Source organism: Myotis nattereri (genome assembly GCF_964212035.1).
Source record: "Myotis nattereri genome assembly, chromosome: 2".
Lineage (NCBI taxonomy): Eukaryota > Metazoa > Chordata > Mammalia > Chiroptera > Vespertilionidae > Myotis > Myotis nattereri.
In genome coordinates, this window is record NC_138076.1 from 103,006,423 (window position 1) to 103,029,595 (window position 23,173).

At 40.5% G+C, this 23,173-nt stretch overlaps 2 protein-coding genes across 3 annotated transcripts in view; both read right to left on the reverse strand.

The window, feature by feature from the left end:
* ALG5 (ALG5 dolichyl-phosphate beta-glucosyltransferase) overlaps window positions 1–23,173 on the reverse strand; it is a 331,650-nt gene that overhangs the window by 304,610 nt on the left and 3,867 nt on the right. For both annotated transcript variants that reach the window (XM_081083482.1, XM_081083483.1), the window contains exons 2-6: window positions 22,676–22,847; window positions 21,369–21,415; window positions 19,709–19,777; window positions 14,687–14,779; window positions 8,185–8,298 (exon numbers count right to left, since the gene is read on the reverse strand). In XM_081083482.1, coding sequence (XP_080939608.1) covers window positions 8,185–8,298; window positions 14,687–14,779; window positions 19,709–19,777; window positions 21,369–21,415; window positions 22,676–22,847 — 495 coding nt within the window. The remainder of the gene's footprint in view (window positions 1–8,184; window positions 8,299–14,686; window positions 14,780–19,708; window positions 19,778–21,368; window positions 21,416–22,675; window positions 22,848–23,173) is intronic.
* Window positions 13,129–14,348, reverse strand: LOC308514431 (cytochrome c-like; the record flags this gene model as incomplete). The annotated part of the gene is made up of 2 exons (XM_081084602.1): window positions 13,129–13,253; window positions 14,129–14,348. 2 exons carry the CDS (start codon window positions 14,346–14,348, stop codon window positions 13,129–13,131), a joined length of 345 nt encoding a protein of 114 aa, XP_080940728.1.

Below are 23,173 nucleotides of genomic sequence, written 5' to 3' on the forward strand. Positions count from 1 at the left end.
TTGGTATTTACAGCAGTAACGTTAAATCTCAAATGCATTATGCCAAGTGAAAGTCAACCTTTACTTCTAGTTTTTCAAACAACAGACATTTATTTCTCAAAGTTCTGGAAGCTGGAAGTACAGGATCAAGGTGCTGGCTAACTTGGTTCCTGGTGAAAGCTCTCTTCCTGCCTATAGATAGTCGCCATTTTGCTAACTCCTCACATGGAGGAGAGAGTTATCTTTCGTGTCTCTTCTTATAAGTGTGAGTGGCAAAAGGCACCAGAACATTACTGGCGATTGGAACTCAGTTCAGCAACTTGAGTCCTTGAGCTGTGGCTAAGAAAGAATTCAGAGCCAAGACTAAAATATAAGCAAAGTATATTTAGAAAGTCACATATGTAGAAGTGAGCTGTGAAGGGAGCCATGTGGGCTGTGTGGGCTCAGGAAACATGTTACAGAGGCAAAAGAAGGGCCCTTGGAGCTTAGGAGGAAAGGCAAAGAGATACACCCAAAGGAAGAAGGCACACGCAGCTTTAGAGTGAGAGAGAAAGAGAGAGAGAGGTGAGGAGGGAGAGAGGGAGCCAGGCCTTTACTCTTTGAAGTTATGGCATGAAGTTGCACAGAAACTTAAAAAAAAATTTTATTAGGGTGACACTGCTAACAAAATTATATAGGTTTCAGATGCACAATTGTACAACACATCATAAGTGCAATGTATCCTGTGTTCACCACCCCAAGTCTTCAAACATTCCCATTCATCCCCGATACCCTTCAAACATCCCCCCAATACATGCTCTCCCTGGCAATCACCACATTTGTCCCTGTTAATGAGTTATTTCTTTTTTCTTTTAACTCAATCACTCCAGCCCTCATAACCAGTGCTGACACCTCCTTCCTGTAACCTGTCAGCCTGCTTTTCATTTATGAGTGTCTTTATTTTGCTTGTTAGTTCATTAGATTCCTTATATAAGTGAAATCATATAGTATTTGTCTTTCTCTGACTGATCTATTTCAGTTAGCAGAATGCTATGTAGGTCCATCTATACTGTTGCAAAGGGTAAAATTTCATTTTTTATTTTTTTTTTACAGCCAAGTAGTACTCAATTGTGTACATGTATCACAGCTTCCTTATCCACTCATCTACTGATGGGCACTTAGCTGCTTCTAACTCTTGGCTACTGTAAATAAAGCTGCTATGAACATAGGGGTGCATATATTCTTTTGAATTAGTACTTCAGGTTTCTTCAGCTAAATTCTCAGAAGTGGAATAGCAGCTTCAGTCATAAGGCAGTTCCATTTTCAATTTTTTGAGGTAACTCCATACAGCTTTCCAGTGTCTGCACCAATCCACAGACCTAGCAACAGTACATGAGGGTTCCCTTTTCTCCACATCCTTACCACTTGTTGGTTAACTTATCAATGATAGGCATTCTGACAGATGTGAAGTGATATCAAATTGTGATTTAATTTACATTTATCTGATGATGAGTAAAGTTGAGCATCTCTTCATATGTCTCTTGGACATGTGTATCTTTGGAGAAGTGTCTATTCAGGTTCTTTGCCCATTTTTAAATTGAATTGTTTTTTGGTGCTGAGTTTTCTAAGTTCTTTATAAATTTTGAATACCAACATGTTCATTCAATGGGGAGTATTTTCATTTTGTTGATGGTTTCCTTTGCTGTGCAAAAAATTTTTAGTTTGATGCAGTCCAATTTGTTTATTTTTTACTAGAGGCCTGGTGCATGAAATTTGTGCATGGCTAGGGTCCCTAGGCTTGGCCATCGATCAAGACTGATCTGTTGGGAGACCGGCGGGGCGATCGGGGCCCCCACTCCCACCTGCCTTAGCCTGGCACTGCTTGTTCACCAGCCCCGCTCCCCGCTGGTGCCGGTTCCTGTCTGTGGGGTGACCAGTGGGGTGATTGGGGTCCCCGCTTGCACCTTCCTTGGCCTGACGCCGTGCACTCACCTGCTCCACCATCCCACTGCAGTCCCACACTTGTCAGGCCCTATTGGGGCCAGCAGCACCCCCACTGCTGCCCGATTCCAGTGCCGCCGTTGCTCACCATGTTCCACGCTGCACCCTGATGGTGGTCAGTGCACGTCTAACTCCCGGTAGGTCAAACTACTGCCCGTTTGCATATTAGCTTTTTATTATATAGGATTTTGTTTCCCTTGACTGAAGAGATACATCAGATAAAAAACTGCAATGAGAAATGTCCAAGATTTTACTGCCTAGGTCAGGGGTGGGCAACCCCTGGCATGCGTGCCAAACATGGCACACCATTAACTTTTGCTGGCACGTGAAATCCTCTCTTATAATCTTCCATTTACAATTTTTTTCTTAATATCAACTTTTTTATTTTTCAGACAAATTCAGTGTAGGTGCATCTTAGATAAATAATTTTACGTAACAAGTTATCTTAAAGACCATAGACATGGATTGATGAGAGAGGGGAAGAGCAATTTCTATGCCTCTGACTTAACTATCCCTGCCTTCGTAGATCTGACCAGTGTTTTGGTTTCATCCACATACACTTGAGAATCTTTGTTCTCACTGATGAATTTTGTTAAGTATCGTAATAGAAGTAGCCTGACGGTTGAAAGTAGTAGCTCGTACATATCTCTGAAGGTCACAAAATATAAACCTGGTGTAAAATCTGTCATCAGTGATGCAGCAGCAAAAGTCCCACTGGTAATATAAAACGGAGTCATAAAGTTTTCTGTCGGACTATCAGTGTACATGTGTACATTAAAAATAAATGTATTTTTCATCATCATATACTGTGTTTTTGTCAGTAGAACGAATTTTATTATTTCTCCAAGGTTCTTCACATACGTATAACTTAAGAGATATCAAGTAGGTGTAACATGTTCTCAAAAAATTAGGGTTGGCACGCAGAAGAATTTTAAGTCAGAGATTTTGCTGGTTTTGGCACGCACTCACAAAAAGGTTGTCCCCCCCTGGCCTAGGTTTTCATCTAGAATTTTTATGGTTTTGAGTCCAACATTTAAATTTTTAATCCGTTTTGAGTTTATTCTTGTATATGCTGTAAGAAGGTAGTCAGTTTCATTTTTTACATGTATGGGTCTAATATTCTCAACACTATCTATTGAGTAGACTATGTATACCCCATTGTAAGTTTTTGCCTTTTTTGTTAAATATTAATTAACTATAAAGTCATAGGTTTATTTCTGGGCTCCTGTTCTGTTGCATTGCTGTATATTATCTGTTTTTATTCCAGTACCATGCTCTTTTGTTTACTATGGCCGTGTAGTAGAGTTTGATATTAGGTAGAGCAATTCCTCCAACTTTGCTCTTTCTCAAAATTCCTGAGGCTATTTGGGGTACTTTGTACTTCCATATAAATATTTGGAATATTTGATCTAGATCTGTGAAATACAGTTTGATAATATTTTGTTGAGGATTTTTGCACCTATGTTCATCAGGGATATTGGCCTATAATTTTCTTTCTTTGTAGTGTGTTTATTTGGTTTTGAAATTAGGATAATGCTGGTCTTGCAACATGTGCGTGGGAGTCTTCCCTCCTCTTGAAGTTTTGAAATAGTTTTAGGAGGATCGGTGTTAGTTATTCTGTGAATTGTTGGTAAAAGTCACTTGTAAAGTCATCCAATCCAGGAATTTTGTTTAGTGGAAGTTTTTTGATTACTGTGTTGATTTTATTAGTTGTAATAGATCTATTCAGACTCTCTAATTCTTCCTAATTCAGTTTTGGAAGATTGTATGTTCATAGGAATTTATCTGTTTTTGTCCAGTGTCCAATTTGTAGGCATATAGTTCTTTGGAATATTTTCTTATAGTTCTTTTTATTTCTTTGCAGTCAGTTGTTACTTCTCCACTTTCATCGTGATTTTATTTACTTGGGTCCCCTTCTCTTTCTTTCTTTCTTGATAAGTCTGGTTGAAGGTTTGCCAATCTTGTTTATCTTTTCAAAGAACCAACTTTTGGTTTCATTGATCTTTGTAATTTTTTTTTTTAGACTCTATTTTCTTTATTTCTGCTCTGATTATCTTTACCTTTCCTCTACTTACTCTAGTCTTTGTTTGCTGTTCTTTTTCTTTTTCAAGTTCTTTTAAGTGTAAAATTAGACTGTTTCTTTAGATAGGATTGTAATGCTATGAATTTCCCTCTTAGGACTGCCTTCACTGTTTTCCATAGATTTTTGACTTGCGTTCTCATTTTCATTTGTTTCAAGGTATCTTTTGATTTCTTTCTTGATCTCATTGTTAAACCATTCATTGTTTAATAACATATAATTTAGCCTCCATGTCTTTGTGTGTTTTTTAAATTTTTTTCTTGTGATAGATTTCTCGTTTCAGACCATAATGGACAGAGACAATGCTTGATATGATTTGAACTTTCTTAAATTTATTGAGATTTGTTTTGTATTATAATGTGGTCTAACCTAGAAAATATTCCATGTGCACTTACTGGTGCTTTGGGATGAAATGCTCTGAAAATATCAATTAAATGCATTTGGTCTATTATGTCATTTAAGGCTGCAGTTTCCTTGTCAAATTTTTTTTTTAAATGGCCCCGCACAAGTTTTTCTAGGCAGCGCACGGGCCGGGGAGAGAAGGGCAGGCGAGGGAAGTGGGTGGGGAAAGTTGGCTTCCTCGTCAATTTTCTACCTGGAAGATCTATCCACTGATGTCAATGGGGAGTTAAAATCTCCCACTAGGACTGTATTACTTTCAATCCCTTTCAATCAAGACTTGCCTTACATCCTTAGATGCTCTTATGTTGGGTGCATAAATGTTACAAAGGTTATATCCTCTTGTTGCACTGCTCCTTTTATCATTTTGTACTATCCTTGTCTTTTACTATGTTGTTTTGAAGTCTACTTTGTTAGATAAATTTATTGCTACCCCAATTACTTTAAATTTCCATTTGAACAAAGTATCTTTTTCCATCCCTTTATTTTAGTTTGTATCTTTTGTTCCGAGGTGTGTCTCCTGTAGAACGCACATATATGGGTCTTGTTTTCTTATCCATTCTGCTCCCTTGTCTTTTGATTGGAGCATTTAAACCATTTACATTTAAATTGATTATGAACAGGTATGTATATTGCCATTTTACTCTTTTAACTATTTCCTCTTTTTTTTTTTCCTTCTTCTAAAGCAGGCTCTTTAACATTTTAAGTAATACTGGTTTGGTGATAACAAACTCCTTTAGCTTTTTGTTGTCTAGGAACCTCTTTATATGTCCTTCAATTTCAATGATACCCTTGCTGGATAGAGTTGTCTTGGTTATAGGTCTTTGCTTTTCATCACTTTGAATATTTCATGCCAATCCCTTGGGTAATGAAATGTTTCTGTTGAGAAATCAGCTGACAATTCAAATGGGAACTCCTTTTGTATATAACTAATACTCTTTCCCATACAGCTTTTAAGCATCTTTGTCTTTAATCTTTATTATGATGTGTCTTGGTGCCGGTTTCTTTTGTCCATCTTGTTTGGTACTCTCTCTGCCTCCCGGGCTTGTATGTCTTTTTAGTTCACCTCGTTATGGAAATTTTCAGTCATCATTTCTTCATATAGGTCTCAATTACTTGCTCCCTCTCTCTTTCTTCTTGTACCCCTACAATGTGGATGTTGTCACACTTCATGTTGTCCCAAAGGTCCCTTAAGGTATCCTCATTTTTTAAAATTCTATTTGCTGCTATGATTGGGTATTCTTTTCTACTGTCATCAAATCCTGCTCCTCTGCTTCATCTAACCAACTGTTTATTCCTTCTAGGTTATTCTTCATTTCTGACTGGTCCTTTTTATGATTTCTATGTCTTTTCTCATGCGGTTGAGCATCCTTATAACAATTACTTTGAATTCTGTATCTGATAAATTGTTTGCCTCCATTTCACTTAGCTCTTTTTCTGGAGATTTCTCCTGTTCTTTCATTTGAGATATGTTTCTTTGTCTTGCCATTTTGGCTGCCTCTTAGTGTTTGTTTCTAGTATTAGAATTGCTATGTTTCCCAGTGTTTGTGGGGTGGCCTTATGTAGTAGGTGTTCTGTGGGGTCCAGTGGTCCAGTTTCTTTGATCACCTGGGCCAGGCACTTCATGAGTGTCCCATGTGTGGGTTATGTGGGCCCTCCTCTTGTAACTGAGTCTTGATTGCTATTGGTCCATTCATGCGTGAGATTGTCCCTCAGCCTGGCTGACTGTGAGTCTCAACCCTGACCACAGTGTGTGAGCTGCTGACCACAAGAACTGGAATTCACCTAACCAGGGTTTTGTGCCTGCCGATCGCCCTTTGGATATGCTTCTTGTAAAGCTTATTGGATCCTGCTCTGTTTTTATCTATGGCTGACCACTGGGCATACTGGTTTTGGGCCTCTTGAAATGAACTCTGGTGCAAGCCAATGTCAGACACTGCTTGTGACTCGCCCTGGGTAACTTGTTTGGAACAGTCTTGATGTGGTTTCCTCTGTAAAACCTTGGTTACAAGGCTTCTCTTCAGCTACTTGTCAGTCATTCGAGATGACTGTTCTATAATTTAATTGTAATTCCAGTTTGGTCCTGAAGGATGAGTGTAGCTTCCACCTACTCTGCAGCCATCTTGGATCCTTTTATTGGCAAATAATCTTTTTTGATTAGTTGCTACTCGTATTCGTTTGCTTTATCACAAACAAGATTCATTTCACATCTTTAGCTGGAAGTCTCAGTCTATGCTTTTAATTTAATATGTACATATTAAATAAGACAAGCAATTAAAGTTAAGCAATTTATGAGTTAAGCAATAAAAAATTGATGGCCAGAATATTAAATAATTGTCAAGTGAAACTCAGAACATCAGTTAATGTTTATAACAAAACAATTAGCTCTTCTGTGAGACTGTACAGAATTTTACACCCAAAATAACCCCTAGTTTTTTAACCTACAGGTAACCTTCATATTCATTTTACTTTAGATCCCATTTATTCTTGATTGAATAGAATTTAAAGTTTAAATTTTAAACTATACTAGAGGCTCGGTGCATGTAATTTGTAAACTTCGGGGGGTGTCTCTCAGCCTGGCCTGCGCCCTCTCGCAGTCCAGGAGCCCTTGGGGGATGTCTGACTGACGGCTCCCCGTGGGCATCGGGCCTAAGCAGTCAGTCGGACAGTCTTAGCACTGCTACAGAGGCGGAAGAGGCTCCCACTGTCACTGGGGCGGGAGAGGCTGCTCTCACTAGCCTCTAAGCCTGGCTTTTGGCTAACAGGTGCTCCCCTTGTGGTAGTGCACTGACCACCAGGGGCAGCTCCTGCATTGTCTGCCACCTGGTGGTCACTGCATATCATAGTGACTGGTCATTCTGCCATTCTATTTGTGGGCTGCAAAGCTGCGGTGGGCACAGAGGCGGGTCTCGGCCCATCCTCCACGCACCATCCGGACCCTCCTGCTATGGCCCCTGGACCTCTGTCTGCCAGCAGTCCTGCTCCCGCCACTCCCACACCCTGACAGTACTGGCCCCACTCGCACACGCTGATGGCGTGGAGCGATTGGGGCTGGTGCCAGCAGCGTGTGCGATCGGTGGCTGCTGCCCCGATTGCCCGCAGGAGCAGGGCGAAGTGGAGAAGCCCTCAGGGGCGAATGGGGCTGGCAGCCAGCGATTGCATCCACTGACGCCTAGCAATTGGGACCGGCACCAGGCACCAGGCACCAGCAGCGGGTGTGAGCGACAGCTCTGGCACCGACTGTGGGTGTGAGCGGGGTCGGCGCTGGCAGTGAGTGTGAGCAGCGGCTGCCAGTCCTGATTGCCCCTAAGATGCAGGGGGAGGTAGAGAAGCCCTGAGGGGCTATCAGGCTGGCAGCCACCACTCCCACCCGCTGATGGAGCCGTGTGATTGGGGCCAGTGCTGGGTGCCAGCAGCGGGTGCAAGAGGGGCTGGAACTGGGAGCAGGTGTGAGTGCCCAGCAGGACCATGGCGTGTGGGATCAAAGAATTTTCAGTAACTACCAGAGGCTTGCCCCAATGACAGCGATCGGCGCCCTGCCTTGGTCTGGCGCCCCTGCTCACCTGCACCACCATCCCGCCATGGCCAACGCCCACCATGTTCCACGCACTGCCGCCTGCTACTGACGCCCACCATGTTCCACGCGCGCCCCCTCGTGATCAGTGCACGTCATAGCAACCGGCTGTTCGGCTGTTTGGTTTATTTGCATATTAGGGTTTTATATATATATAGATTCTTATACTCACAGGCCAAGGCTGTAGATCCTTAAGTCCCTTTTCTAATTTCTCAACATCTGGAAACTTTGTGGCTCCATCAGCATCTGCCATAAGGATCTTTTCTCCTCGAGAACTGAATATACCCTGTATTTAAAAATTTCAATTAAAACAAAGTTGCTTAAAATTAAGGTTAAATTCAATGACATATCAGTCTATTCAGCTTTACTTAAAATATCTAAGAGTGAAATAACAGGTATAAAATGACAGGAGGCCAAAGTTCACTTAAAACAAATTAGATTGATTGGCTCTTCCTACATGTATGTAATGCCTATTTCACAGTTTTAAAAACTTTGTGAGGTCATACAACTAATACCTTAGAAGCTAAGAATACTTTTAGATAAATCAAAGATATTGAATTAATAAGATTAAAAATGTGAAATGTCGCCGAAACCGGTTTGGCTCAGTGGATAGAGCGTCGGCCTGCGGAATGAAAGGTCCCAGGTTCGATTCCGGTCAAGGGCATGTACCTGGGTTGCGGGAACTTCCCCAGTGGGGGATGTGCAGGAGGCAGCTGATCGATGTTTCTCTCTCATCGATGTTTCTAACTCTCTATCTCTCTCCCTTCTCTCTGTAAAAAATCAATAAAATATATTTAAAAAAAAAGTGAAATGTCATCATATATAATATGTATGCATTGTTTATATATCACGGCGCTTAGCACAGCATATTAAGAACATATTTATGGCCCGTCTGGTGTGGCTCAGTGGTAGAGCATCTACCTATGAACCAGGAGGTCACAGTTCAATTCCCCGTCAGGGCACATGCCCAAGTTGCGGCTCGATCCTCAGCAGGGCATGCAGAAGGCAGTCAATCAATGATTCTTCCTCATCACTGATGTTTCTATTTCTCTCTCTCCCTCTCCCTTCCTCTCTGAAAGCAATAATAAAAAAAGAACATATTTATGAAGACTGAACAAATATATACAAATTTTCTGTGAAATGCATAGCAATTTTTTATTCTTTATTTTGAATCTAAAATATTTTAAATAAACTTGAATAAAGAAATATGGAATATCACTAAAATTTAGGAAATGTGGATATATCCATATATATTCTGTTATATTAGGCAGCTGACACTTAGCAAAATCATGCACTCAATTCTGAATTGGTCATTTGTGCAAAATATGGCACAGAAATAAACTACATATATATATATATATATACACACACACACATATACACACATATATACATATATATACATCAACTCCTAATTTCATGATGCACTTGAGTGAATTAATTTTTCCTTAAGTACAAATATATTTATGACTTGATATTGTAAAATACAGCTTTGATATCATTTAAAAGTGTTACTGCAGATAAAATATATATAAATGTAGATAGAAATTTGATCATTTATTCTATGGAATAGGTCCACTAATTAGTGTCTGTAATGTTTATCATACACATTAATTAGTATATGGGTAAAAAAAGAAACAAAAATGTTATATTTAACACCTGAACATATATGAAGATTTAGAAAAACATTACAAGGTATAAAATCTGCTTAATACGGAAAAACAAATAATAAAGGACTATTTCAATGATACATGATAACAGTGAACTGGAGATCATTAATGGAAAACTGCCCTTGGCTCTCTAACATGTTAACACTGCCTCATCAATTTTGTAAAGGAGGGTTCTTTAATGCTTGCTACTCTTCCTTCTGCTATTGATGGCTTTCACTGTCATTCAGTCACTTCAAATCCTTTCAGACTACTGATTTTTCTTCTTCCTTATGTGGCGGCTCATTTCCCAAGGCTTGGTTCCTGGCCCTTTTTTATTCCCTCTTCCTTGCCAATTTAATGGCTTCAACTATCATCTGATGTATGTGGATGATTCATTCATCATCTTCTTTCGCCCCGGCTATTCTGAATACCGCTACTTGGTACCTCAAATTTAATATGGCTCCAGCTTAACTCAACATACAGTACTGACTAATTTTTAAAAATATATATATATACACACACACACACACACACACACACATACGCGCGCGCGTATATATATATATATATATATATATATATATATATATATATGTATTGATTTCAGAGAGGAATGGAGGAAAGAGAGATAGAAACATCAATAATGAGAATAATTGATTGGCTGCCTCCTCCATGCCCTATACTGTAGATCGAGCCAGCAACCCGGGCATGTGCCCTGACTGGGAATCGAACCATGACCTGGTCTTTAGGTCAACACTCAACCACTGAGCCATGCTGGCTGGGCTACAGTACTATCTTTTAAATCAGCTACTCCTCCATTGTCACCCAAGGCCATTGGTAACTCATTCTTCTCCATTACCTGATCCTATGTGGCCTAATTTTAAATACCTCGTACATTTATCTTCTTCTGTTTTATTACTATCATAATCCAAGTAATATTCATTATCTTGCCTAAACTACTACCCTGGCCGCTGTTGCTCTGTCAATGGTAAAAGTCTAAAAGCCCCTAGCCTAAAGTTCATGATAAGAACCCACCTACCCCTCTGGCCTTATTTCTAGAGTCAAACCACAAGTACCACTAATAGTTCCTTTATTGTGCCTCTGGTCATGTTCCTCCTCTGCAAATGTAATAGCTATGGGACCCTAAGTAATCTACTCTACCTATCTATACCTCAATTTCCTCATTTTTATAATCAAAATAATAGGACCTAACTCATGATACAACACTAGGAGGATTAAATGTGGTAATTATGTTGAAGTGGTTTACTGTCCAGCTCAAAATAATCAGTAAGCAAGTGAAAGCCAGCATTCACCATCATTAGAGGTCTGGTAACAGCCAACATCTTCTTTGTGAAGTCTGCTATTTTCCTCATGTGCCTGAGACTGTTATTGATTTATGCTAATATCTTTCCTTTCCTTCTTTGGAACCTTGATTTAGTCAAGAATGAGTATGTTAGAAAAAACATTTTTTAGCCTTCCTTGGAAATAGAGGTGGCCCTGTGATAATGTTCTGGCTAGTGAAATTTACCTAAGTCATTGGGCAGAGCATCTGGAAATGCTCCTTAAAAGGTAGCAAACCAGTTGGCAAGCATCTTCTGCCCTTTGTCCTTCCACCTTTCTGGAATGTGGATGTAATTAATAGTGCTCCAGGCATCATCTTGCATGTATGAAGAAAAGGGAGTGAAAAGATAGGAGCTAGATTTCTGATATTGTGGAGTTGTTGAACAAGCCTTGGATTGTCTCTCTCTCTCTCTATATATATATAGACTGCTTTTATGGAGGGCTGGGGGAGGTGCTAAATAAATAAATAAAACTCCAAACTCCAAGTCATTTAGGGAATTATTATTGGAAACTTTTTTTCTCATAACTGACTTTTGGCTTTTTTGTTAGTGTATCTTGATTACTGCCTGATATGCTTCAGGTGAAAGTAATCTCTTCTTTCTTGGAATTTCTATAGCACTTCATTTGTTTTGCTCTCATAAGTACAATCACCTTTTCTATTAGACCAGTGGTTCTCAACCTTCTGGCCCTTTAAATGCAGTTCCTCATGTTGTGACCCAACGATAAAATTATTTTTGTTGCTACTTCATAACTGTAATATTGCTACTGTTATTAATCATAATGTAAATATCTGATCTGCAGGATGCTCTTAGGTGACCCCTGTGAAAGGGTCGTTCAACCGCCAAAGGGGTCACGACCCAAAGGTTGAGAACTGCTGTATTAGACTATGATAGACTATATCAGATTGGTCTTAGTTCATGGTACCCTGCTTAGCACAGTGCCTTCATATAGATAAAATTTAATACACAAAAGCATGTTGTAAACTGCAAAATAAATAAATAAACAAATAAACAAACCACATAATCTTATTATCCAATCACTCTACGAAAGACAGAGACAGAAAAATGGTAACATTTTAAACTCTGATTAAGATAAACGTATTTTTGTGAATTACCCAGTATGTTATAGATACCAAATATTTTCAGATTTGATCAAATATACCTATACATATAAAGTTATTACTAAAAATAATTTCCCACTAATTTGAAATCCTGGTATTCAACTAGCTAGCTATAGAATTCACATGTACTACAGTCTGCAAGAGGTTATTCAAAATATCTTTGTATTTTTTAAATCTTCAGCCGAGGATATTTTCTCCACTGATCTTTTTTTAGAAGTGTTAAATACTCTTTATTTGATATTATACATCAGGGGTCCTCAAACTTTTTAAACAGGGGGCCAGTTCATTGTCCCTCAGACCGTTGGAGGGCCAGACTATAGTTTAAAAAAAAAACTATGAACAAATTCCTATGCACACAGCGGCGGCAAAACACCTGGCGGGCCGGATAAATGTTTTCAGCGGGCCGCATGTGGCCCGCGGGCCGTAGTTTGAGGACCCCTGTTATACATAAACCACACTAAAATGTCTTTCATTCAATAAAAGGCAATAGTTTGGATACAGGGAATTTTATTAAATTGGCATAGTTTTGATCAAAAAGATAAAATGGTCACTACCAGTTTATCTGCAGCCCTTGCCTTTTAACAGACTAATGAACACAGTTTGAAACACAAGCAAGTCTTGCAGGTCTAAGAGACAGTGAAGGGATTTCTTCAGAATTTAAACGTATTAACACAACCAATTATATAAATCTAAATATAAGCCAATCTTCTATAGGTTTTGAGATGGCATTCACCACCTCTGTGAAAAGTTAAACATTATGAATCAAGTCCAATCATATTTTTAGAAAAGGGCAGTGATAGCGCTTTCTGAACCAAAATTACCATCAAAGCTCAAAAAGCTGACCATATTCATTTAACCACAAGCCAATCTTATTTAAATCAGGACTGCCCCAAAGAAATGTTCTATTAGCCATTCATGATCTGAATTGTGGTGTATGAGATCAATTTAAAGATGGTACACATAAAAAAAATCATGAGACATTTGTAATAAATAAGGCAGTGGCCAACTATTCCTCATTAGTAGCTTTCTTGAGATAAGCTATCAAGTCTGCCCTTTCTACACTCTTCTTAATGTCAGCAAATATTGTTTTTATTCTAGGGATGTACTTCTTGGGATTCTCCAAATACTCCACTGCCGGGAGCCGGTCCAACCTTGCTGTTTCAAGGGACCTGGCATATATGGCATACTGTTCTTAATATGTTTGCCCACCTTCTTGTCACTATTTGTTTTAACCAAGGTCACCTCTCTGAGAAAGGTTGTTTCCCCAGGTAGGGATTTTCCCCTGAAGTTAGGGAGGGAATAAAACCCCTTAACTAAGTGCCAGGCGGGTAATTAATCACTTTAACTATGAACAATCATGCTTAAGCTACATAATCTTTACTCCCTGGAATGGAGATAAGAAACGCCCTAACCTTTGGAATAGAGATTGATAGGATTGGAATCAACTGGTATAAATACAGACATAACAAGACAACAGGACACAGAACCTAGACACAGAACCTAGAGACAGAAGAACTTCGCTGGAGAGAACATGGCAAAAGATCCTGGACAGAAACTGGCCACAGAACCTAGAGACAGAAGCTAGCGAGAGAACATGGCAAAAGATCCTGGACAGAAACTGGCCTCAGAACCTAGAGATAGAACCTAGCGAGAGAACATGGCTGAAGAACCTAGAGACAGAACCTGGCTACAGAACCTGACTAGAACCTGGTGACTGAACCTGGCTGGAGAACCTGGACAGAACCTGGCTGGAGAACCTAGCAAGAGAACATGGACACAGAACCTGGCTGGAGATCCTAACTAGAACTTCGCTGGAGATCCTGAACAGAACTTTGCTGGAGATCCTGAACAGAACTTTGCTGGAGATCCTGAACAGAACTTGGCTGGAGATCCTGGCTAGACATCCTGGTTAGGCTGCTGATCAACTGAACCCTGTCTCCGTGTCATTCCTTCTTCGCCGACTCCGTCTACACCTTTGGGAACCTCTGGACCTGCTGGGGTTGGACCCCAGCACTCCATCAGTGTAGCATCTCCCCAAGTGAGACCTTGTTCTTGTTGGCCTTTGTTCTTTCTTTCTGTGTAAGAAAATCCAGGGGCCTGACCTGTCTTTTGCCCAAATAGACCATGGAGATTTGGCCCAGGCTTGTGTTTGCCTCCCTTTTCCACAGTATGGCACTGGGCACACTTCTGGACAAAAATCTTCTTGCCCCTTTCAACATTACCCATTTTTAAATCGATCGTTAGTCACGTGCAACACAGAGGTTCCCACTTGCAAGCCAGATGTCACACTCTCTAACTCCACTGATTTTTAGAGAGAATGGAAGAGAGGGAAGGAGGAAGGGGACACACACACACACACACACACACACACACACACACACACACACACCAATACGAGAGAGAAACATCAATTGGTTGCCTCCTGCACGTGCCCCAACCAGGGTTGGGGATCGAACCTGCAACCTGTGTCCTTGACTGGGAATTGGTTCCGATGCTCTAATCACTGAAACACAAGGCCAAAATATCTTTATATTTTAGATAAAAATACTGAAACTATGTATTACCATTTTAATAGCTCCACCTTTCCCACGATTCTTCACCAGTGTTATCACTCGTATTTTGTCACTTCCATATTTCTGGCAATATTTAAAAGCTACCTGTCAAATTATATAAAAGTGAGAAAAAATTAACTTGGATTACAAAATAGTAATATAAAGTGGGTTTCTTATTTTGGCTTAACGAGTTAACTGCCACACGTCAAAAATGGAAACCATCCCCACACGCCACGATATTTTGAATTTAATTAAAAAATAAATTTGCAATAAATATTATAAAAAATATTACAATTCGGGTGGTCTTGAATATTTTCAGTTGAAAATTCTCACGAAAAATGATTTTAATGTTGGTCTATAGATGCTTATGGCAGGCAAATGGTTAAACACTGCTATTCCAGTTGCCTTCTTCTTGTGACTCAATTATACCCACCATGCATTTTGGTGGCCCAGGGGAGTTGCTGAATTCTTGGTGTAAAAATATGACACCAGGAATTGACCCACTAGGCTGAAGTTAGACTTCACCTCCCTGCAGAGGAACCAGTTGAACAGGCAGCTGCTGTCCCCTTATTATCTCAACTCTTCTACCTAAACTACTGAGCTTCCAGAAAAAAACAAAATCTATTTGCTAACATACACACTTGTGACCTAAGCCTACAATACTGCTCAATGACTTGTTTGTCAACAACCAATCTCAGTCCCCAGAGAGGTTGTTTGTATTCTAGACCATTTCCCTCAAATCTCACTTGAATTTCTCTTTCTCATCAGATATCCATGCCATAACTTATCCTCTTCTGAATCTTCAATCTCTTCCTCTCTGCTGGCTCCACAGCTTTAAGCATGCTTAAGACTCCAGCATACTAAAAACTTCCCTTTGATTTCACTATTACCTCAAGAAACTGTCAGTATTCTTTTATTTATAATCAAAGTCTTGAAATAGTGATCTACATCTATTTATATATTCTTTAATTTATAATCAAAGTCATAAAATAATGATCTACATCTATAATATATATAAATCTATATACTGCCATCTACATCTCTTCCTCATGTTTAGTCTTCAAACCAGTGCAGCACGACTCATATCCTTTGCTTTTCCACATTAAATCTCTTAACGTTCTCTTGTTTCCATTTAACCTCCTAATCAACAGTACCCTCTCCTTTTGGCACTCAATTCCATAGGCAGTTGTGAAGTTATTCTACTCTGGTGTTTGCCCTCCTGTCGGGCCAGCTTAAGATGCAGCTCAAACACCATGTCTTTTTCCTAGCTTCTATGCTCATTCTCACCTTCCCCTCCAGGAAAAAGGAAAGTGATTCTAACTGGTTCAAAAGGCATTTTCTCGTTTAACTGTTACTTTACTCATCACATAATGTAACTGCAGACCTTGCCCACCAGGCAGTGGGCTACTTAAAGGCTAAACTTACTATTTCTAGTGTCTGATACATAGTCTAGAATTGATTAATCTCAATGAACAAATGCAGCCACAGTCCTTTGTACATACTCCTATTACAGCATTGTGGTAGGCACTGTTAGCTACTTACCCAACAAACAATGCCTCCTTCTTCCTTACTATTATGACTCCAGTCTTACATAGTCACAGTGTGTACAGGACTAGACAATGAATCATGATTGGTCTAAATCTGCTTTGCCAAGTACTTTCCCAGTCCTCCTTTCAGGTATGGGTTGTCATGTCACCAAGTTCTGGCTCATGAAGTCTACTGCAGGTCTGCTGGAGGATAAGGCTTCTGGTAAAGCTTTCTATTTCCAATTAAAAAGGACAGAGGCGCCAAAACCGGTTTGGCTCAGTGGATAGAGCGTCGGTCTGCGGACTGAAGGGTCCCGGGTTCAATTCTGGTCGGGGGCGTGTGCCTGGGTTGCGGGCACATCCCCAGTGGGAGATGTGCAGGAGGCAGCTGATCGATGTTTCTCTCTCATCGATGTTTCTAGCTCTCTATCTCTCTCCCTTCCTCTCTGTAAAAAATCAATAAAATACATTCAAAAAAAAAAAAAAAAGGACAGAGGCACTCAAAGATAAATCTTAATGTTCTGGCTGTCTCTTACAGCTTAGGACTTGTGATAATTGGAGCTGTGATAATTTTGTGGTGAGGGAGAATATGAGAATTGAAAAGCTGCTTTTCCTCAGCTGGGCTGCTGCTGCTTCTGCAATCTCAGCAACAAGTGATGGATGCTTATTTTCTATGCCCTTCCTTCCATATAATTAACAAATTTCTGGAATAGTCTGTGTTTATGTTTTTCGTATCACATTCATTATTCAAAGTGCAGCACCTAATCTTCCTAAAGCAGATCCCATAATACTGACTGGCCACAATGCCTTTGTTTACACTATATTTTCAATCTGAAAATACTATCCTCCATGTTCTTAGTCATAACCATCCTTAAAAGTTCAGTTCAAAAGTCACTTCTCTTTCTCTCAAATTCTTTACAATATTTTATTTTCAGCACTTTTTACCTGCAATATAGAATTTATGGGCATGTTAAACAACTGTCCTGAAGGCTTCTTGCACAAAGGAGTGGGCTCATGTATTTGTATGGTTCCTCCAGTGTCTAGAACTTCTTGTATACTTGGTATTTAACAAAAAATCATTACTGAAGAATAATCAAGTAAACAGGTGTTTCCCTGTATACTTATTGTAAGGAATGGCTATAGGGTTAAGCCTCAGATTGACCTGTTGGCAAAGTCACAAACAAGTCCCAGCTTAGAAGGCACAGCCCTCTTAGCATAATTAGGCTTGACCTTATGATGCTCGCTAGATCTTATCTGGGTAGCTAATGGGCTGTGGGAGGTGCAGCAAGTGCTGCCAAAACAAGTGAAACTCACAAGAACATTGTAACTATGGTGACCATTACCTTGTTTACGTATGGCTATAAAATAAAGGCTCAGCTTGCTGTCTGGATCTTTCTCTGTGGACTCAGCCAGGCACAGGAGAGCCACCTAGACCAGGGGTGGGCAAACTTTTTGACTCGAGGGCCACAATGGGTTCTTAAACTGGACCCGAGGGCCGGAACAAAAGCATGGATGGAGTGTGTGTGTGAATTAATATAAATTCAAAGTAAACATCATTACATAAAAGGGTGCGGTCTTTTTTCTCAATAGTTTTATTCATTTCAAACGGGCCAGATCCGGCCCGCGGGCCGTAATTTGCCCACGGCTGACCTAGACCCAGCTTATTCTCTTTGTCTTTTCTAAATCCTTCGACACCTCCCCTCAGGCTCACCGGACACTTGGCTGTGCTGGCCCGGCAACCTTATTATAAGGTACACTAGAGGCCCAGTACACAAAAACTTGTGCACTCGGGGGGGGGGGGGGGGAGGTTGTCCCTCAGCCCGGCCTGTGCCCTCTTGCAGTCTGGGACCCCTCAGGGGATGACCACCTGCTGGCTTAGGCCTGCTCCCCAGGGGACTGGGCCTAAGATGGCAATCAGACATCCCTCTGGCAACCCGGCAGCCCTCGGGGGGATGTCCACTTGCCAGCGGTGAGCAGACCTAAGCTGCAGACATCCTTAGTGCTGCTGAGGAGGCAGGAGAGGCTCCACCACCACTGCTGTACTGGCAGCCTGGCTTGTGGCTGAGCAGAGCTCCCCCATGTGGGAGCGCACTGACCACCAGAGGGCAGCTCCTCATTGAGCGACTGCCCCCTGGTGGTCAGTGTGTGTCATAGTGACCAGTCATTCCCAGTCTTTCTGCTGTTAGGGTCAGTTTGCATATTACCCTTTTAATATATAGGATAGAGGCCTGGTGCACGGGTGGGGATAGGCTGGTTTGCCTTAAAGGGTGTTCCGGATCAGGGTGGGGGTCCCGCTTGGGTGCCTGGTCAGCCTGGGTGAGGGGCTGATGGCTGTTTGCAGCTGGTCACACACCCTTCAGGGTGGGGGTCCCCACAGGGGTGCCTGGCCAGTCTGGGTGAGGTGCTAAGGGCTCTTTTCAGGCTGGCCAGTGACTGAAGCTCCCAGCCTCTCCTTTTTTTCTTTTTATTCTGGGATTTATTTACCTTCTATAATTGAAACATTGTTACCATCACTGGTGCTCCCAGCTCTGAGGCCTCTGCCGGCTAAAAGCAGGTATCTGGAGTTTGTTTAGCTTCTATAATTGAAACATTGTTGCTTTTGGAGCTCAGAGCCGGGCCGCGGCAGGCGGGGAACCTTGGCTTACTCCATCACTGGAGCAAGCAAACCTCATGTTTGCTTCAGCTGCGTGGCTGCTGGCCGCCATCTTGTTTGGCAGTTAATTTGCATATCACTCTGATTAGCCACTGGGAAGCGTAGTGGAGGTACAGTTAATTACCCTTTTTGTCTTTTATTAGATAGGATTATGTTGCTATTTAACAAGAATATTAATAGCACCATAAATGAATCTTTTATGTGAAGCATTAATAATAAAAACACTTAAATGTTTTAAGATTAATTTATCAGGATCACTTGCAAGATTTAATAAAATGTTTAAAGATTAATTTATCAGGATCACTTGCAAGATTTACTGCAAAACTAGGTGGACCTGGGTCTGGCAACTACAGGTCTAAAAATGGAGGAATGAGAGGAGATAATACTCAAAAACACTGTTACCTCCTACGGGTAAATCTAGATGGGGGTATGACAAAGGACATATCTGATACTCAGTGGGGATAGGAAGGCATCTTCCTATTTAAATGACTGCATTAGAATCTGTCAGGCAAGGTGTAGCATAAAGAACAGAATCATGCTTAAAAAAAGAGGCACTATAAATTGACAGGAAAAGAGGGTTTCCCAGAGGCCAAGGTGAATTGTTGTTGTGCATGTTCTCTCCCATTTGGTGATCTTCAAAGCTTTCCTGGTTTTATGGAATAGTGGAATAGCAAGTATAGTTTCCAGCTTTCCATAAATAAAATCTCTCTGCTTCTTCTACTACCCATACTATAGTAATGGAGAGTATTTAGCAAAACTTTAGGGTTCTCTGATGAAGCAAAACTAAGATTTTACACTTGCTAAATTATTCCATATTTTCTATCTACTGGCAATTCTAAAAGCAAGTTTACTTACCTTCGAAGTCTGGTCTTTGCTGCCATCATCTACTACTATCACCTCATAAGTAAAAGTAGGATCTTGTTTCTGTAAGAAGCAAAAATAACATACCACAATTTGGCATAACTGCCATAAAAAACTAAAAAAATTTAAAAAATAACTGTAGTGTTAATGTGTATATATAGTAGTGAATAAATCACAGAAAATAAAAAGGCCAGAACAAACAGGAGAGACCCTGGGTAGGAGTAGACGGTGGATACTAAGTCTCTGTGAGCATCCTGCTCTTCCTGTGGCATGTCAGTGAAGGAGCCAGGTTCTTGTGGTGCCGAGTACATCTGTGAGATGCTACCAGGTGTATGAGAAAAAAGTCCAAGAGGTTTGAAGTTAGAGAGTGTAGATTCCAATTTGGAGGTACTTCTTAGCCTTACGACCTTAGGCAAGTTAACATTTTTGGCCCATTTTCTCATTAAAAACAACAACAACAAAAACCTAGTCTATGTGGCTGTTGTAAAAGAGGTAGTAGCCTCACCTACAATAAGATCTCAATTCTCTTTCTCTTTTCTTTAAATTTAATTTTTGAGCATATAATATGAGCTCCTCTTTCGATGACTCTTCTATCTTCCCTTTACACACACCAAAAAAACCAAAGTAAGTCAAAACAAGGAATTTTGTTTAAAGAGATTCAGCCACCGTAACTGGTTTGGCTCAGTGGATAGAGCGTCGGCCTGTGGACTGAAAGGTCCCAGGTTCGATTCCGGTCAAGGGCATGTACCTTGGTTGCGGGCACATCCCCAGTAGGGAATGTGCAGGAGGCAGCTGATCAATGTTTCTAGCTCTCTATCCCTCTCTCTTCCTCTCTGTAAAAAATCAATAAAATATATTAAAAAAAAAAAAGAAGAATCAGCCACAAAGCTTACTTGTTTTCTTAAACTCTACAAGGAGATTCCAACAGCAGCTAATGCCATAAAACAGTGGCACATATTACCTTTTCTTAGCAGGGAAAGAAGAGGAAAATAAATGAGGGGGGACTCTTAAGAATAATAAAGAAATACAAAATAATTTTGCCTTAATTGTGTCTTTCAAATAAATTTATTAAAAAATCACAAAAGTGGCCGAAACCGGTTTGGCTCAGTGGATAGAGCGTCAGCCTGCGGACTGAAAGGTCCCAGGTTCGATTCCGGTCAAGGGCATGTACCTGGGTTGCGGGCACATCCCCACTGGGAGATGTGCAGGAGGCGGCTGATCGATGTTTCTCTCTCATCGATGTTTCTGACTCTCTATCTTGCTCCCTTCCTCTCTGTGAAAAATCAATAAAATATATTTAAAAAAAAAAAATCACAAAACTGAAAGCAGCATTGTGCTACCATACAAAGTCTACAGGCATTCTATCACTCAATTTTATGTATAAAATCAGGCAAGAGAGGATAAAATGTAGGTAGGAGGGTACATATGAGAAATGTCAGCTTTGCAGCTTGCTTTCAGGTCACTACCTGCCTCTGGAAGTAGTGAGCTATGTGCTGGGGTTGCCTAGCAACAAGCTGAGAACAGGGGCCAGTGATAATGATGGCCCAAGCAGAACCAACATTGCCTTTCACAGTGGATCTCACCTGGGATCCACAAGTTGGTAACCTTGTCTAGTTTAATTGGAGACATTATATTGAAAGAGAAAACATGATACCTGTCTCTCTTCTAGATAGCCCAGAGCTTCATCCATCATTATAGGCACTTAAAGAAAAAAAAAGGTACATTAAAAATTGCTTTTGAAATTGTTAACAGGATTCCAGGGCAGAAGGAATAGGGAAACTGCGATAGGAAAGTTAAATCAAGGTCAAACACTGTGGATAATTTGCAGCCAGCTTATAACTAACAAGCCATTATCTTCCCGAGCCAAGGACACTTGAGAGCAAATGGTTAAAAAACTCAGTAAGAGAATTCAAAAAAGGAGGGAAAAAGGGATAGGAAAAAAGGACACTTTTACTCCCTAAGCAGAGAAGCCAGCAGTCTCAAGGCTTGGCAAGGTAAAGTTGCCAGGTGTTTCTCATGATTTCTGGGAAGGTCACAACAAAGTTAAAAAAAGGGACCTTGAACCCTAGCTGGTTTGGCTCAATGAATAGAGTGCTGGCCTGTGGACTGAAGGGTCCTGGGTTGTTCATTTCCAGTCAAGGGCACATGCCCATGTTGTGGGCTTGATTCCCAGTAGGCAGCTGATCAATGATTCTCTGTCATCATTGATGTTTCTATTTCTCTATCCCTCTCCCTCTCTGAAATCAATTAAAAAAGGGGGGGGGGGGACCTTTCAAATTAATCTGTACCAAAATATTCAGTAAAGGAATTTTGAAGCCTATAGAAAGGAGGGTATATAACACCCTGGACCCCCATCCAACCTGCTCTTCAGATTAGTTGAGAACCCATCTGTGCTTCAGGAGCCAGATATATAGGTTTGCTTGCTTTGCTTTTTCAATAAAGGTGCATGCTTTAATAAACTGGCTTTTCACACTGCAATCATGGTCTCTCATATAAATTCATTTATATGAGAAGATAAGGATCAAGGTTGGGAATAGTCCTTTCCCACAGACTCAGGAGGCTGTCTGGGAACGCCTCACTGGTGTTGATGAGAAGTGTCTCTAACAAAATGATTTATCAAGGTCTAACACACTCAGAGTTTACTTTTGGAAAAAATCCATATAATCTAAGAAGCGATTCTGGGACCTTCCTGCACTAACCATTTTCATTTGGAACACCTGTCCTCTGTTCACAACTTGTTCATTACTCCTCAAGTCCACTTCGGTCTCACTATTTTATGCTGCTGCTCATAGCCTCATAGCTAATATTCTATTTTCCTCTTCTGAGCTGCAACTACCAACTAACTAGATACTCACCATAGCCCACATCTACTAATGTTCTGGGAAAGGCAGTAAAATACAATACTATAAATTTCCTTTTCTTCCCAAATCATCCCTTACCAGAAAATCAAAAAGGGCTTACACCGCTTTTCTTCATTGTATGAAGGTACAACAATAGAAAGCTGTTTAGTAGGTGAGTCCCTTATGGTAGGTAGAGTTTCCTTCTGTCCTCTGGCATTTAAGAAGAACTTCTCTTCTTCATGTCGATGAAGAGGTGGCATTTCTGTAGCAGTTACAAATGCAACAAAGGAAATCTAAAAGCAGATATGTTAAAAAGAAATTGTTAGGTTCACCTGTTTTACATTTGTTATGTTCGAACGCTGTATGATTTATGTAATCCCCCCCCCCCTTGGTTAGAATATTTATTCTCAGTTTTTAGTCCATTAACAATAATCTGGAGGTGACTCCAAAATTCAAACCAGTCTTAAGAATGATGATTGTCCTTTTACCCATTAGTAATGTCTTAAGAGAGACTGTCTCTTCCCACTTGTCATTCTCTAGGGCTGTCATCCCAGATCTAATAGGGAACAAATTACAGAAGTACAATCTGCTCTTAGATGTGCCAAACCCCCAATCCTGG